This window comes from Pleurodeles waltl, chromosome 5 (assembly GCF_031143425.1).
Source record: "Pleurodeles waltl isolate 20211129_DDA chromosome 5, aPleWal1.hap1.20221129, whole genome shotgun sequence".
NCBI lineage: Eukaryota > Metazoa > Chordata > Amphibia > Caudata > Salamandridae > Pleurodeles > Pleurodeles waltl.
The window spans coordinates 746,687,900-746,705,979 of record NC_090444.1 but is presented as its reverse complement, the minus strand read 5'-3'; the positions used below and the strand labels follow the sequence as shown (position 1 = coordinate 746,705,979).

The following is an 18,080-nucleotide window of genomic DNA, read 5'->3' as shown; positions in this document are numbered from 1 at the left end:
TGACGCAGGCACTAGGTGTAGGCACTCAAGTGGGGTAGTGTTTTTATCAGGACAGGTGAGGAATCACTGGGTGGTAGGAATTTTGTGGATCCCAGCATATTCCTGTAGTTTATTTGGAGCTCCAATCTGAGTGATATCCTTTTGGATATGGCTTCCACATTTCGTTATTTGGGCATTAAAATTGATAATTTATTTTGGAAACCTCACAATGGGAAAAGCAGGACTATAATTCTCCAAAGAAGAGCAGCAATTTTAAGAACTCGTAGAGCATCTTTTTCTAACTCGGTGTATCCAGTTCGAGAGATAAAGAGAGCAAAGGTTCAGTCAGCTGCTATATTTGGTGCCGAGGTCTGATGGTTTGAAAACGAAAATGTACTAGCCTTAAGAGGAAAAAAATGTATACTATAGTAAATTTACTTAGAAGTGCACAATTGCTTGAGTTATCAGCTGGACCTAAAGAAAATTGAACATATTACTGCAATTAGACTTTTATTGAATAATATTGTGGTCTGCACCCAAACTTGCCACATACAGGGCTTACCTACAGGAGACTGAGGCTGGATGCAGTCGGTTCTTTGCCCTGGCTCCAGGGCTTAGCTGAGCACTTTAGACTTTGAAGACGTATGAGCAGATCCACCGGCCATACGTACGGGCTCCAAAGCAAGACTAGCAGAACAATATTAGGGAGTATAATGTGACTCTTAGCCAAAAGAATACAATTAAGGGCAGCAGATCAGGAAAGTGTTTGGATGTAAAATCAGTGCTAGGTTTTGAGCCTTATTTTCATGAAATCTCACGAGGCCAGAAAAAACCCTTTATTAAGTTTAGGCACAGCACTTGAGGAATTAGGAGTTTTATGTAAACATTGGGCCAATCCATGCAATGATTCTATTATGTGCAATGAAAATGCTGTCGAGAATGTGGAGCATGTTCCATTTTTTTTTTTACTCTGCTTATCACCAAGCTCGGAAGAAATGGATTCGTCCTTTATGCTTATTTAGGTATTTGAATTCTTTCCAGGTGTTAACATTAGTCGCATAATACACCTCTGATTTTGTTTGGTTTGAATTCATTTTCATACTATGATTAGATCAAGAGCAGGAAATAAGGTAGGAATTTCGAAGGCGTACAGGAAGCAATATGAAATGATTGATGGATTAGAATCATGTTTTTTACTTGTACATATTTCTGTTCATAGAAATTTTCTAATCTATAGTCTGTAAGTTTATTGTGTTCTATGAGGTTCGACCCAAACAAACACGGACTGTTCGATCCTCTCACCCCTGAAATAAAAAATAAATAAAAAAATCAGTTCCCGATTAACTGCTTCCTGTGGTTGCAAGGAACAGTATCAATACTGGACCCAAGGACTGCCCTATGTCCACAGAGCTGGACGCCCTTATTTCTGGCCTACCAAGCACACTATTGGTCGAGCTTAATCAAAGGTTACAACCCCATAAATAAGGTACATGCAGGAAAGCTAGAGGATGAAAGTACTGACAGTAACACATTTGGGGAGTTTTTGACAATCTTTAAATTAGTTTTACCTGCTTCTTATACTTGCCACAAGATTGCAATGTTAAGAAAGATAAGATGGCAATGAAAGCCCCTACCACAAAAAAGAACGATGACCGGGAGCGTGCGATTACGAGCTCCTTCTTACCATGTTTTCAATTGTAAAAAGGTTTATGAGCGAAGTAATTAGATGCCCAGTCAAATCAACCCAGATACTCAACAGGATTAGAAGGTAAAGAACACTCAACGTTCATTTAATTGCCAGGTTAGCAGTAAAAATTCTGAATAATTATGGAAAAAGAAAAAAAAATCTAAAAAGTAAAAGAACAGTTTTGAGACAATGGAAGTCTCCCACGAAATTACAGGTTGGGGAATACGACATGATCAATGAACAGAAATAAAAATTCAGCCAGGAACAACGGACTAGAGAAATAATTGAAAACATTTAGTTATCTAGATAGTGGTACAAGAATGAATCGGGTATAGTTCTGTAGATTTCATTTACATTAGACAGTTTCAATTAACTGATTCAGGGCAAAATGTTATGGAAAATGTAAGTAAAGGAGCAATACCACTTTCTGGAACGTTTTGAGACAACTAATTTTACATGAACGTTAAAGACAAGAGGGTGCACAGCATACGTACCGACTAGCAAGTTGCAGAACAGGAACGGCAGAAGATGGGTCATTAGATGGTTTGGATAATGAACCATTTTGTTGAACTTGAACCTGGACAACAGGAGACATTTCAGCATTTGCTGAAGAACCGCTACCTTTGTTTTCCAGTGAGAGATTATTTTGACCATTAATTGAGGAAGAAGCCTGGCAGCTGTGGTCCAACGAAACAGCATGGTGATCAGAAGTAGCTGTTGGTGTAAAGATGTTCACTGGAAACAATGCGGCTGCCATGGAAACACTGGTTTCTGATTGGTGAGGTGGTTCGCAAGCATTTGGCTCACATGGCGTCACATTAGCAGACGAGAGAGGGCCCTAGAAAGGAAATTCACATTGCTAATTAACCAGTCATCCTCAGCTGCTTATATATTAAGCTGTACCTGCTTCACATTACAGAACTTTACACTATTGCGAATGTGCTTACAACATTCCGTATGTACAGCTCATGCCCGAATGGTATCATGGCATTAGTCAGATCATCTTCAACCCACCAGCATCCTTAACGTCCTGCATCTTGAGGAACCAATCATCTATTCACCATTAACTGCCGCACACCCCCGGCCAACGACTAACTGATCATTTAGTCCGCTCTGTGGGCACTGCTCTCATGTCCATGTACTTCCTTTCATTCCAAACATGGATACCATGCCACTGAATAGGGAAGGCAATACATGGTTTCTATAGCAGAAACATCAAAATTGCGTGACCTGTACCGTGGATACAGCAGTACCTTAGTCACAGTCACCTGTATGGGTGCACAGCACAACCTTGTTTCCTTATTCAAAAAATGAGCCCCACTAATGTTTTATTCTCATTAGTAAGTTTAGGGCCTGACCATGTCAATAAAGGAGAACAAGCTATGGAAGAGGAGTACGAGGTACTATCAAGTTAACAGTATGCTACTTCTATGTTGCAGCTCACTTTATATTCCTAACATGAGGGTCATTTCCACGGCAGAGGAAAAAGAAAGCAGCTACAGAGGTTAGACCCAGGCAAATATATCCTTCAGTATAAATATGGCCAAACTGCGCACCACTGCATAGATGTGTGTTAAGTAGGCCACACAGTTTCCCTCACATGTCTCAAGAGTATATACCTGAATGAAACCATTTAAACATACTTCGCTCTGGTGGGGTTTCTTGGGTTACCAGATGGAGGGTCCTTTCCAGGCAGTAATAGTTCTATGTGATGCAGAATATAATCTGGATATGGTACCATTAGCCTAAATTCATCCAGTATCCTACCCACCAAATGTCATAAATAGTGGATATCTAGACCCCTTGATAGAAAGTATAGCTTTACTGCCATGGAGGTTATGCAACTCAGCATTTAAAACAGAATACACACATGGAAAGAATGTTTAATTAGCTCCAGCCAAATGAAGACACTGCTTTTCCAGTACCTTGGTAACAAAGATGGAATGAAAGATGAGCATCACCTTATGAAGGCAGCTCAATGTCTTTAATGTTTTGATAATAGTGTTTGGGGCATTTATTATGTGTAACTGTTGCCATATTGTTCAGAGTCTTCCCTAATCTCACCCCACTGGCCAGGCTCGAGTAAAGTAAGTTCCAGTACACCTGCATGGAAGTTTGAGCTGTATTTCTAAAACACAAAGCTCTAGCCTATTGTCAATAGAGTGACAGATCTTGTTGGTCGTTGAGTTAAAATGTCTTAGTCTCCCATTAAGTCTAAGAGAAGTGTAGAGAACTGGGTTCTAGCCACTAAAAAAAGGTAGGTTTTTTTAAACGTAGACTGTTATGTGACACTCCCAAATGGAGTCTGACCCACTATAAAGCTCTATAAACAATGGCTCTGATCTCCTAAAGTCATGACATTTTACCATTATGGTCAGATGCCTGTGAGTTGCTAATGTTGTCTGGCTCTAGGTAGGTTAATTCCACATGTAACAAATGTACCTTGGCACGAGCAGTCAGGATACATGCTGAAGCCCTCAGGGACCTTCTCTGATTCCCAGGCTCTAGGCATCAGGGGTACCATTTTCTAGGGACTTACAGAGGTACTAGCATGTGTGCCAACTGTGCACCATTTAGATCTTTTACCTCGTTTTAGGGATGGAGCGACAGCACTGGGGACCTGTTTAGCAGGAACCCAGTGCACCTCGGTTGAAAAACCTCAGTACCAGTGAGAAAAAAGTGAGAGTGACCATGTCCAAAAGGGGCACTTTCCTACAATTGTCAACAATTTGAAGAAAGGTGGTCTGCCCTACAGCCTTGTTTGAACCCCAATCTGAGGGTTTCAAAGAGATTATTTTCGTGAATATGGACCAACCATTGAGGCAACACAGATTTCTTCTTTCCTAGAAGAAAAGTGTAAGGACAAGGTGAGACTTGCTCAGGTCACTTGTCAGCTGAGGGATTCCTCAGGAGATGAAAAATCAAATCAGTCTTAAAACAGTTGGGGAAATATCTTTCTTCAGGAAGCCATTCAACCAATGCTGAACAGTATGGTAACAGCATCTAGGATACTAGGATAACCAAGCAAGCAGTGCACCTGACAGGGAATTAGATTATTATGTCTCAGTGACAGAATTGATTAGCACTCATTCAGATATTGTACTTCAGTGTAACCCATATCTATTGATGTGCAGGTCTACTTGCAGTCAACCAGGATGTCTGATTTGTGATTAAGAATGTTCAGTAGACTTTACTTTTGCTGAAAAGAGGTTAACCAATTCCTCAAATTTGGTTTCTGACAAACGGGCAATGACTATGGAAGAATGGTTGTTTGCCTGTTAATTGCTCACATTTTCCATGCATTTATTGTATTCTTACGTCATGACATTGATTTCGTACTGGCAGTGAGGTATGATGAGGTTTTCACAAACCATGTTGTCTAAAGATCTGTTAACGCTTTTAGGGTCCTATAACCACATCTCCCTTTTAATTCAAGTGAGAAATTAGAATTTCTGATGGATGAATGAAATGAAATAGTGAAAGGAATTTGAAAGTGGTTGAGGCAATCTACATGAAATAGTAGTCAGATGTTTGAAGTAAGGCCTTGGTTAGGATCAAGCTGAGAATGGATCCTTCAAGGTAGGTGCCATTCTGTCAGTACTGTGCTATCATGGATGATGAAAACAAGGTCAATAACAAGAGCAGCAGTTTATGCTCTATGAAAGCTCATACTACAACCTGCAGCGCAATGTTTTTATCGTGAACAACCAGTGTTAAAACAGAATAAGCCTGTTTGGATAGCGTAAAAGTCAAAGTTCATAAACAGTTTACCTGATTCATGCCATATGAAAACCTTTTGTTAAATACAGTAAGCCTGAGCTTGAGCATTACGAAAAGCCTGACAAATGCAATAGGCCTGATTTATAAATTGTGAAGACTGTTTGGCACATAGTAGAACTACTGTACTTAAAAATCGTGCCCACAATTTAGACCCAAAAACACTGACAAAATGGGAATTACGGATACTTGGGGTTTAATTGATTGGGTATATATTTGTAATATTCTGTGACATATAGAATGTGCAAATTAAAGGACTAACATTAGCTCAACATTGATTGAGTGTTTTTAGTATATTCGGCTCAGGTCCGAGTATTCAGGCCAATGCAACTCTGTAAATAAGCCTTAGTCTGCCCAATCAACCTACTCAGAGTGAAGTGCTAAAGGGGTATACGTGGACTCTACTTAGGTACAAAGCAAAGAAGCCTGGTTGACGCCAGTGTTAAACGCCTCAGCTGTCATAACGGTGTTCTCCCATAATAAAACCAAAACCCCTGTACCATATTTATGATGTTCACATTTTTTGTAGTAGAAATGAATTATTGAGAGAAAAAAAGTCTTGACGGATGTGTACCTGTGAAGGCTGTGGACAACTGGTCATTTCCAGATGATTTATCAGCCTGCCTTGGGCCATCAACTTAAAGTTAAGCTCCTCCATCTTCTTTCTAAGGAGACATTCTTGCAGCTCAGCTTCTTTTTCCTTCTCCAACCCTTTCGTTTCTTTCACTTTGAAAGCAACAAATATATAAGCAACTTCCAATGACAAAGTACAGAAAATCAAACTTTGCAAAAATGTAGTTTTTGCAAACATTTAGATTACACAGCTCAATATTCAAAATAAGGGAAAACTGAAAGTACACAATAACTGCATAATAATTTTCTAGTAACAGACAAGCAGTTTCCTATAGCCTTAGAAACCGCCGTAGTGGGCTCTACCGGCTATTAAAGGCCCGCTCCCCGCATTAAATGCCCGAGCCGAAGGCGAGGGCATTTAACAAGGGAAAGGGCCTTTAATAGCCGGTAGAGCCCGCTACGGCGGGTTCTAAGGCTATTAGAACATTCTGCCACTCAGGGCAGAATGTTCTATTTAAAAAAACAAATTGCTCACGGAGCCCGAGGGGATTAAAATCCCCTCGGGCTCCGTGAGGCTTTGTTCACAGCTGCTGCTGTGAACAAAGCGAACATTGGAATGTTGGCGCTGCGGGCTTTTACCGGCCAGTAAAAGCCCGCAGCACTCCATTGTTTTCAATGGAGCTTCCAGCATTCCAATGTTCTAATATAGCAAATTAACCATGTTTGCACTGGGAAAAAGAGATACGCCAAATGATCTTCTAATTGATGGCAAATATTACTGGGTTATTGATAACTGAACTCATACCTACCAGTACATTCCAATCTCAACCTATAGGGATGCAGCCAGCTTGTAGATAATGGATATTAAGGAATATTAGAACATTGGAATGTTGGCATGTCCATTGAAGACAATGGAGTGCTGCAGGCTTTTACTGGCTGGTAAAAGCCCGCAGCGCCAACATTCCAATGTTCGCTTTGTTCACAGCAACAGCTGTGAACAAAGCCTCACGGAGCCCGAGGGGATTTTAATCCCCTCGGGCTCCGTGAGCAATTTGTTTTATTTAATAGAACATTCTGCCCTGAGTGGCAGAATGTTCTAATAGCCTTAGAACCCGCCGTAGTGGGCTCTACCGGCTATAAAAAGGCCCTTTCCCTTGTTAAATGCCCTCGCCTTCGGCTCGGGTATTTAACGCGGGAGCGGGCCTTTAATATAGCCTTAGAACCCACCGTAGTGGGCTCTACCGGCTATTAAAGGCCCTCTCCCTTGTTAAAGGCCCTCGCCGAGCCCACTACGGCGGGTTCTAAGGCTATATTAGAACATAGGAATGTTGGCAGCACCATTGAAAACAATGGAGTGCTCCGGGCTTTTACTGGCCAGTAAAAGCCCACAGCGCCACCATTCCAATCTTCTTTGTTCACAGCAGCAGCTGTGAACAAAGCCTCACGGAGCCTGAGGGGATTTTAATCCCCTCTGGTTCCGTGAAGCCTTTGTTTTATTTAGGAGAACATTCTGCCCTCTAATGGAAGAATGTTCTAATAGCCTTAGAACCCGCCGTAGCCTTCGGCTTGGGCCTTTAACGCAGGAGCGGGCCTTTAATAGCCGGTAGAGCCCACTACGGCGGGTTCTAAGGCTATATTACTTAACATCAAGTCAGAGGGCCTCATATGCCACCTACAGTGCATTATGACTTGAGTGGATTGGAGAGTGATTTTTCACAAATAGATTTAATTATAGTGGCTGCTGCACGTAATTCCCACTCTATGGCTATTTCGTCTTCAGTCCCTGCAGATAAGGGCAACAAGCAGATAGGCTCCATTGGAAAGATGATGTGTGGCGACAAATGTTTTTTTTTTTTTTTTAGCAGAGTGTTTAAGCCAATAATTGGACTCAACATCACCAGCAGCAGGCAAGATGTCATTACCGCCCTTGCAAGCCATCCAGAGGAAGAGGATCGTAACAGAAACCTGTATCTATAAGCATCCCTCTTGCTAAACAATGAGTCAGTGCTTTCCCCTTCTCAGTTATGTGTGGTGGGGGTTTCATCACCAATCATCTGGAAAAGTGGCACTCAATCACAAAAGATAAATGGGTCTTAATTTTGTTCAGAATGGATACTCTTCACTTCAAGTTCCCTGATCCTTCTATTCCTCTGGTAAAAACATCATGGTATCACAAGCCCTACTACAGTCAGAGGTCAATATTCTTTTGAAGAAAGAGGCAGTAGGGGAAAGTTCCATGTCACCAAAGGGTATTGGGAATTTAAAGGTTCAGACCTATCTTGGATCTGACAGTACTGAACAAATACATTTGTAGTAAAGTTCAGAATGTTGGCTCTTCACCAGATCTATCCACAATTACATCAAGGAGACTGGATGTGTTCAATAGCCCTTCAAAATGCATATTTCCAGATCCCAATTTCTGTAAAGCATCGTAAGTTTCTTTGCTTCAAAGTGGGATCTCGACACTATCAGTACAAACTACTACCGCTGAAAATCAGGTAAAAATTATAATATATGGCCATAGTCACAGCATACTTAGGAGACAGAAACTCTTTGTATATCCTTACCTAGACGATTGGCTGATAAAAAGTTCCTCACCATGGCAAAGGAGCATTATCAAATTTGTTGTCAAGACACTAAACAATCTGGCCCTCCATGTCAACTTCAAAAAGTCCAAAGTATGCCCAGTACAAAGACTGCACCACCTTGGAGCTACATTGGACACAATCCGCAAAAGCGTATCCTTCGGAGAAAAGACCATCATATAGCAATCTGAAATACTGCAATTTCCTACAGATTCACCATCCATCTGCAAGGCAGATGGTTTCTCTACTGGGGGTTAATGGACTCTTGCACTTTCATACTGCCTCACACAAGATTACAAATGAGCTCTCTGCAGCAATGCCTGGACGGTCAATAGAATCAATCCAAACTGCTGGGAAGACAGGCTGATACTATCACAGTCTGCAAGTAAATCTCTCTCATGGTGGTTTTAACGGAAGAACCTCATGGTAGGGATACCTTTCCACCAGGACTCACCAACTCAGACACTGATCACAGATGATTCTCGTCAGGGATGGGGTGCTCACATGGGCTCCCTTAAGGCACAGGAAATTTTGTCAGACAAGGAAAGAAGTTAGCACATCAATATGTTGGAACTGAGCAGTTCACCTCGCTCTAAAACACTTCTTTCCATAGCTAAGGATAAACTATCTACTTGTTCAAACTAACAACAAAACAACTATGCATTACCTGAAAAAACAGGGAGGGACTCATTCTCTTCCTTTGTCTCTCGAAGCTCAAGCCATTGGGAAATGGTTAGTAGCCAGGAACATAACATTAACAGTCATTCATCTGCCAGGGGCTCAAATTATCCAAGCAGATTTTCTGTTGATACTTACAGAAAAATCATAACTGCGTTATACATGCAGAGGTCTTGCAGGACATTTTTTAGGAATGGGGGTACCCTCCAAAAGACCTGCTCGCAGGCAGAAATAACAATAAATGCCACGATTAAGCATCCAGATTTGCCCAAACAGGGTTGAAGGGGAATATCTTTTCAATAAGTGGGTCAGTGAAATTTTTCTATCCATTTCCACCAACTCTTATCACTCCAACAGTGATTGTCAAACTGTACCAATCCAAGAACAAATGATTCCAATAGCACCAAAATGGCCTAGCCAGTGGTGGTTCACGGCCCTTCTACATCTGTCAAGAGACCACACAAGAGGTTCAGTGCAGATCGGATCTCCTGTACAAGTTCGGAGGGCAGACTCTACATCCCAACCTTCCCTCACTGAGCTTGACACAATGGCTCCTAAATTCCTCCAATATGGATATTTAGGCCTTTCCAAAGAATGCATGGGTGTTTTAAAAAGACTTTCCACTAGGAGATAATATGCCTTCAACTGGAAAAGATTCTATTTATTTTGTACCCAAAATGATCTCAATCAGACTTTGGGCTATGAAGATGTAGTCTCATCTTATCTTTTCCATTTAGCAAAATCTGGTCTACAGTGTTCTTCCATTAAGGTACATTTTGCAGCCATTACAGCCTATAGGAAATATCCTCCACCTTCCTTTAAAATGCCAGTGGTCAAAGATTGTTTTTAGAAGGCCGTAAAAGATGTTCCCTCCAATAAAGTCACCCTCTGCTCCTTGGGAATCTAATATTGTATAGTAAAAATGACGAGTCCCCCATCTGAACCAATACATAAAGCCTCCTTGCAACATCTCACACGGAAAATGACTTTTCTAGTAATCATTACTTCAGCTCCTTGTGTTAGTGAAATTAAGGCGCTTTATTCTGAACAAACATGTGTTTTTTCACTCCAAAAGAGTAATGAGAACTCATCCTAATTTTCTCCCAAATGATAATCTGACTTCCTCATTAACTAAAATATCTCACTGCAGTCTTTCTTCTCTAAACCTTCCACTCCAGCTGAAAAGTCCTTACACTCTCTAAACATTGAAAGAGTACTGAAGTGCTACTTGGATTAAAAACAGAGCTATAGGAAAGTCAGACCATCTCTTTGTTAACTATGGACTGACAAGAACATGTTTGGCATCCTCCAAGTAATTCCTAGGGTGATAGCCTACTGTATAGTCCTTTCCTGCCAGCTAGCTAACAAATCCTTGCCTGCTAGACCTAAGGCACACTCTACAAGGGGTAATACCCCAATGGTAGCTCTACTAAGGAATGTACCAGTTTCCAAAATTTACAAAGTGGCTAAATGGAGAGTTGTACAAACCTTCACTAGGCATTGTTGTATATATTCAGATGCTAAAGCAGATAACTCAAGTAGGACAGGCTTTTTTGAGAATTTATTTTGGGCAGTTGTAACAGCTGTTCTTGTTCCAAGTCTGCATTCAGTGGTATGAACTTGCTACTCTGTTCAGTGATTATGACTAGTGATGATGATCCCCTGGAAGAGAAGGAAAAGCTGCTTACCTGTAATCCTAGTTCTCTTCCAGGAAAATCCTCAGAGTCATAAGCAACCCTCCCACCTCCCCAGACAGAAACGATTACAGCTCTCAACAATTCCTTCACACCCAGGATTCCACACCACTGTAAAAATGACCTCACCTTCGAGGCATGATGGGATACATCGGGGTTCTTAAAGGCACAGTGCCAGTTTTCTGTTATTTTTTTTTAAAGGCAGCATTTTGGCTAACAATGTCTCATATTACCTTGCCTTTTCCTTTCGTATAAAGATTTGTGAAAGATTTCTATGGTCATTTCTTTTCAATGACATGAGTTTTGGTTATTGGATATTTGTTTACAATGAAAAGTACTTTAGCCATTTCTAGCCTTGTATATAGGCTGCAGAGATATACATCTTTACATAAAACCTACTGGTGGTAGCCAGTAGGAGTTCTAGTTAGGGCCAACGTTTTCCATAGACAAAAGCATTTTTGTCAAAAACGTTGGCGCCATTTGACGAATCTTCATAAAAATGTCAAAAATAATACAACAGTCAGTTCAGCTGCTATGTTGAAAATTTCTGGATGTTTCGTCAAGCTGAGGCAGAGAAAAAGAGGGGGGATTGGAGGGTCCAAAAATGTTTTTTTCTCATTCTGTGCTTATAGGGATTTTGCATTCTTTAGACATGGCTACAGCCCGAACCGGTGAACAGAATTACACCAAATCTGGCAGGAAGCTAGGCCTTGGTGCACAGATTGTGCTTTTTGTGAGTCGGTGCAAATCTGTTAAGCAGTTTCAGAGTTATTTAGGTGTAGAAAATATAGTTAATTAAGGACGCGGATCCTGGGGGAAAAGAAAGGCCCAGATTAGCTGACCTATATGGAAAAAGTCACTTACCCAGTGTACATCTGTTCATGGCATGTACCGCTGCAGATTCACATGCTGTGCGTTATTCCTGCCATCTAGTGTTGGGCTCGGAGTGTTACAAGTTGTTTTTCTTCAAATTGTTAGATTGTTTTCCCGCAGAAGGTAAGGAAGGAGTGATAGAGTATATAGGTAAAAGATCAGGGATGTCCATGCTAATGCAAATATACATATATATATATACACACACACACAACACACACACACACACACACACACGTACAAATGTTTGTAACAAACGGCTACAGGCTCCCGGGGAGGTGGGAGGGCACATGTGAATCTGCAGCGGAACATGCCACGAACAAATGTACACTGGGTAAGTGACATTTTCCGTTTGATGGCATGTGTAGCTGCAGATACACGTGCTGTGCATAGACTACAAAGCAGTTTGTCCTCCCATATAAATAGCGGTCGTTAGTCTGTAGGAGTTGAAGTTGTTTGAAATAATGTTCTGAGTACTGCTTGGCCTACTGTGGCTTGTTGTCATGATAAAACGTCTACACAGTAGTGTTTAGTGAATGTATGTGGTGTTGACCAAGTGGCTGCTTTACATATTTCAGCCATTGGTATATTCCCTAAGAAAGCCATAGTAGCACCTTTTTTCCTTGTAGAATGTGCTTTAGGAGTAACTAGGAGTTGTCTTTTGGCTTTAATGTAGCATGTTTAAATGCATCTTACAATCCATATTGCTAAACCTTGTTTTGATATGGGATTGCCTGTATGAGGTTTTTGGAAGGCTACAAAGAGTTGTTTAGTCTTTCTAAATGGTTTAGTTCTGTCTATATAGTACATTAAAGCTCTTTTGATGTCTAATGTATGTAAAGCTTTTTCTGCCACAAAAGCTGGCTGTGGGAAGAAGACTGGCAGTTCTACTGTTTGATTTATATGAAATGGTGATATAACCTTTGGAAGAAACTTTGGGTTTGTTCTTAGTACCACTTTATGCTTGTGTACTTGGAAGAACAGTTCTTCAATAGTAAATGCTTGGTTTTCACTTACTCTTCTTAAAGAAGTAATTGCCACTAGAAAGGCAACTTTCCATGGTAAGAATTGCATTTGGCAGGAGTGCATGGGCTCAAATGGTGGTCCCATAAGCCGCGTAAGCACTATATTTAAATTCCACGAAGGGACTGGTGGTGTTCTGGGTGGAATGATACATTTCAAACCTTCCATGAAAGCTTTAATGACAGAAACTCGAAATAAGGAGCTGTGCTGTATATTTTGTAAATATGCAGAAATTGCAGTAAGATGAATTTTTATTGAAGAGAATGCTAAATTAGGTTTTTGAAAATAAAGTAAATAGCATACAATGTCTTGTATTGATGCAGTAAGATGGTCAATATGTTTAGATTGACAGTAATATACAAATCTTTTCCATTTGTTTGTATAGCACTGTCTGGTAGTGGATTTTCTTGCTTGTTTAATAACTTCCATACATTCTGATGGGAGTTGTAAATATCCAAACTCTATGACTTCAGGAGCCAAATTGCTAGATTGAGTGATTTGGGATTTGGGTGCCTGATTTGGCCTTTGTTTTGTGTCAACAGATCTGGTCGGGAGTTTGGAGTGTGGTCCTACTGAAGGGTCTAATAATGTTGTGTACCACGGTTGACGTGCCCATGTTGGTGCTGAGTATCGTGTTGAGTGCAGTTTGTCGCAACTTGTTGACTAGAAACGGAAGGAGTGGGAGAGGGGGAAAAGCGTAAGCAAATCTCCCTGACCAATTGATCTATAGAGCATTACCCTTGGATAGGGGATGTGGGTGTCTGGATGCAAAGTTTTGGCATTTTGTGTTTTCGCTTGTGGCGAACAGATCTATGTTTGGCATTCTCCATTGTTGAAAGTATTTTTGAAGTACTTAAGGATGACTCTCCCATTCGTGTGCTTGTTGGTGACTTCTGCTGAGGATATCCGCTAATTGATTGTCTATCCCTGGAATGTATTGTGCTCACAGGTGAATTTGGTTGTGGATTGCCCATTTCCAAATTTTCTGGGCTAGAAGGGAGAGTTGGAATGAATGTGTCCCTCCCTGTTTGTTTAGGTAATACATGGTTGTCATGTTGTCTGTTTTGTTAAGGAAATTCTTCTGTGTGAGAAGAGGTTGAAAAGCTTTGAGTGCTAGGAAAACAGCCAACAACTCCAAGTGATTTATATGTAGCTGCCTGTGTTTGGCATCCCATTGCCCTTGAATGTTGGGATTGTTTGGGTGAACTCCCCAACCAATCATAGATGCATCTGTTGTAATTATTGTCTGAGGCACAGGGTCTAGAAATGGCCGCCCTTTGCTTAGATTTGTGGGATTCCACCACTGAAGGGACATGCATGTTTGGTGGTCTATCAACACTAGATCTTGAAGTTGACCGTGCGCCTGTGACCATTGTTGTGCAAGGCACTGTTGTAAGGGCCGCATGTTTAGTCTTGCGTGTGGAACAAATGCAATACATGGTGCCACAATCCCTAAAATCTTCATGACAAACCTGACAGTGTATCGTTGATTTGTTTGTACTTGTGTGATAACATTTTGGAATGCTTGTATCCTTTGTTTATTGGACATGTTAACGCTTGCTGAGTATTTAGTATTGAACCCAAATACTGTTGTATTTGTGTCAGTTGTAGATGTGATTTTTGGTAGTTTATTGAAAACCCTAGTGTGTGTAAGGTTTGTATTACTTAATGCGTATGATTTTGGCATTGTGTATGATTTTTTGATTTTATTAGCCAATCGTCTAGATATGGAAAGACATGTATATGTTGTCTTCTTAGGTAGGCTGCAACTACTGCTAGGCACTTTGTGAATACCCTAGGGGCTGTTGTTATTCCAAAGGGCAACACTTTGAACTGATAGTGCCTTCCTTGAATTACAAACCTGAGATATTTTCTGTGTGCAGGATGGATGGGTATATGAAAATATGCATCTTTGAGGTCTAGTGCTGTCATGAAATCGTGTTTTTGGAGTAGTGGGTAACATCCTGTAGAGTTACCATATGAAAATGTTCTGACAGGATGTAAAGATTGAGATTCCTGAGATCTAATATTGGCCTGAGGGTGCCGTCCTTTTTGGGAATTAGGAAATATAGGGAGTAAACTCTTTCTCCTATTTGACATTGTGGTACCAATTCTATTGCTTGTTTGAGTAGTCGAGATTGGACTTCTTGTAACAGACTGATGTGTTCTGTGGATAGTTTGTGTGACCTTGGTGGTATATTTGGAGGAGTGTGTATCAATTCTAGGCAATAGCCATTGCAGATAATTGATAGTACCCAACTGTCTGTGGTAATGTTTTGCCAATTTGTGTGGAACTGTTGTAGTCTTCCCCCCACAGGAGAGGTGTGGAGTGGAAGGGATCGAGAAAAATAACTGATTGGGGTGCTGTGGAGGTTGCTTAGAGGTTTGAAATTTCCCTCTATTTTTGGGCTACTGTCCTCTATACATGCCCCTAAAACCACCTCGTTGGTAGGTTGGTTTTGCCTGTGATGCAGATGCCTCTGTTGCCTGTGGTCTAAAGCCACCTCGAAACTGAGGTTTCCGAAAGGATCCCCTGTATGGTGTGGAATATAGTGCGCCCATTGCTTTTGCAGTGTCTGCATCCTTTCTTAATTTTAAAATGGCGGTGTCAATTTCTGGCCCAAAAAGATGCTTTTTGTCAAATGGCATGTTTAACACAGCCTGCTGTATTTCTGGTTTAAAACCAGATGACCTGAGCCATGCATGCCTGCGTATTGTGACTGCAGTATTGACATTTCTAGCAGCAGTGTCTGCTGCATCTAGGGCAGATCGAATTTGATTAGTAATGGCTTGCCCTTCTTCCACTACTTGTTGTGCCCTCTTTTGGTGATCTTTGGGGAGATGCTGGGTTATGTCTTGCATCTCGTCCCAATGGGCTCCGTCATAGCGAGCTAACAGTGCTTGTGAGTTGGCTATCCTCCACTGATTTGCTGCTTGGGATGCCACTCATTTCCCTGCAGCATCGAATTTCCTGCTCTCCTCATCAGGTGGGGGCTCATCTCCTGATGACTGACTGACTGCTCTTTTTCTGTCAGCGCTAACAACCACAGAATCTGGAGGTACCTGATGGGTAATGTAATCGGGATCAGAGGGTGGAGGTTTATATTTTTTCTCTATCCTGGGTGTTATTATACGTGCCTTAACAGGTTCACTAAATATCTGATCTGCGTGTTTTAACATGCCTTGGAGCATGGGAAGGCATTGATATTTAGAGTGTGTTGAGGATAGGGTGTTAAATAAGAAATCCTCTTCTAGGGGTTCTGTATGCATGGTGACCCCATGGTATGCTGCAGCCCTAGCTATAACTTGATTGTAGACCGTGCTATCCTCAGGTGGTGAAGGTTTAGAGGGATAGCTGTCTGGGTCATCACTAGGAATGGGATCTGGATCATAAAGGTCCCATGGATCCAGATTGTCCTGTTGTGAGTCAAAAGAGTGAGTGGGTGACTGCACTGGTGTAGGACTACTAGAAGGATAGGCAGGCAGGTGTGGAGAGTGAGGAGGAGAATGAGGAGAAGATTGAGGAGCTGGTGGTTTCTCCTTCTGCTTTGGCACTTTTGCTGGAGGCTGCATAGTGTCCAATTCATCCTGAAAGGCTAGCTTTCTTTTTGGTTTGAGAAGAGGTGCTGTCTGAATTCTTCCTGTTTCTTTATGGATGTGGATCCTGGACTGCCTTTCATCCATAACTTCAAGTATTGGTTGTACTTGATACTCCTCTTCCGAGGTTTTGTGGCTTTCTTTCAGCCCTTTTGAAAGTCCACGCTCCTCTGTGTATGCTGGCCTTTTCGGCTCCGAAGCAGGCTTTTTCGGGATCGAAAAAGATGATGCTGTCGATGCCCTCAGCTCCGAAAGTGATTTTCTAATATTCGACTCCGAAAAATGACATTTGCTGGAGTCGGACACGGAGCAAACTGTTTTAGGAGAAGTGGTCTTCTTCGGTGCCGAACTGCTAAGATGGTCACCGGTAGTATTTTTTCAGGCCGAGCCATGGCCTTCCGGCAGTGGCGTACTCAGGGCCTTATGTTTTTGCTTTTGCAAGGGTATAGGGGCAGGCGTACTCACATGTTGTCCTGCTGTGACCGGTCTGTCTTCTTCCGATTCCTGTTCGGATTCGGAATCTCGAACCGAGAACGCTGTCTGCATCATTTCTTCCTCCACCACATCGAGATGTTCGCTGCTTCTCGACTCCATTTCGAGTCGTCGTGCCCTCCTGTCTCGAAGAGTCTTTTTCGATCTGAAGGATCGACAGGCCTCACAATTTTCTTTCCGATGATCCGGGCAAAGGTAAAGATTGCACACCAGATGCTGGTCAGCATACCGGTATTTTGCGTGGCACTGAGGACAGAACTGGAATGGAGTCTGATCCATGAGGCTTCCACGCGGTCAGCCCGAGTTGGGCGTGCGTGCCCCGACGGGCGAGTAAAGTTGTTTTTCCCCAACGGTACCGCTGTATCGATGGAAGATATAAACCCGATCTATACAATACAGACGAAAAGAGAGTTTTTCAAAGTTTTCCACATCGAAATCTCAGAGCAAGAGGCAACACGTCCGAACCCAACAGCTGAAAGAAAACAATCTAACAATGGAGTCGATGCCCATGCGCAATGGAACCGAAGAGGCGGAGTCACTCAATCCCATGACTCGAAAACAGTTCTTCGAAGAAAAACAACTTGTAACACTCCGAGCCCAACACTAGATGGCAGGAATAATGCACAGCATGTGTATCTGCAGCTACACATGCCATCAAACACATATATTCCATTTAAGCTAAGAAGTGCTCCGGGGTCCCTCCATGTGGGTGGGATTATTCAGGGCTTACTACTGAAGAGGATTCCCTTGGAAGAGAACTAGGGTTACAGGTAAGCAACTTTTCTTTATTACATGAACAAGGAGCAAGGTCGGACTGGCCTATAGGGCATTCAGGCACCACAAGAAGGGCTTGTCTAACAAGTCGGTGTGGGGCGGGTTTTCGGCAGCTGGAGGGTCTGTTTTCTGGTTTAGTTGGGCAGTCTTTATTGTTTCCATAATACCACAAACATGGTAAGAAACAAGCACAAATACATGCATTCTCATGCTTTGCAAAACACATATATATTGAGTCTGTGCAGGTTCAAAACTGACCTTATTTGCAGAACGCAGGCCCCTTTTTACCAATTCGATAAGGTAACGGGGGTCACTTATTTTGCTGGCCAGACTCATTTTCTGCCGAAG

The 18,080-nt window shown here is 41.8% G+C and overlaps 1 protein-coding gene across 1 annotated transcript in view; it reads right to left on the bottom strand.

Annotated features, from left to right (window-relative positions):
- BUB1 (BUB1 mitotic checkpoint serine/threonine kinase) overlaps positions 1-18,080 on the bottom strand; it is a 640,511-nt gene that overhangs the window by 493,059 nt on the left and 129,372 nt on the right. The window contains exons 9-10 of the mRNA XM_069234708.1: positions 6,018-6,169; positions 2,161-2,504 (exon numbers count right to left, since the gene is read on the bottom strand). Of these exons, the coding sequence (XP_069090809.1) occupies positions 2,161-2,504; positions 6,018-6,169 (496 nt within the window). The remainder of the gene's footprint in view (positions 1-2,160; positions 2,505-6,017; positions 6,170-18,080) is intronic.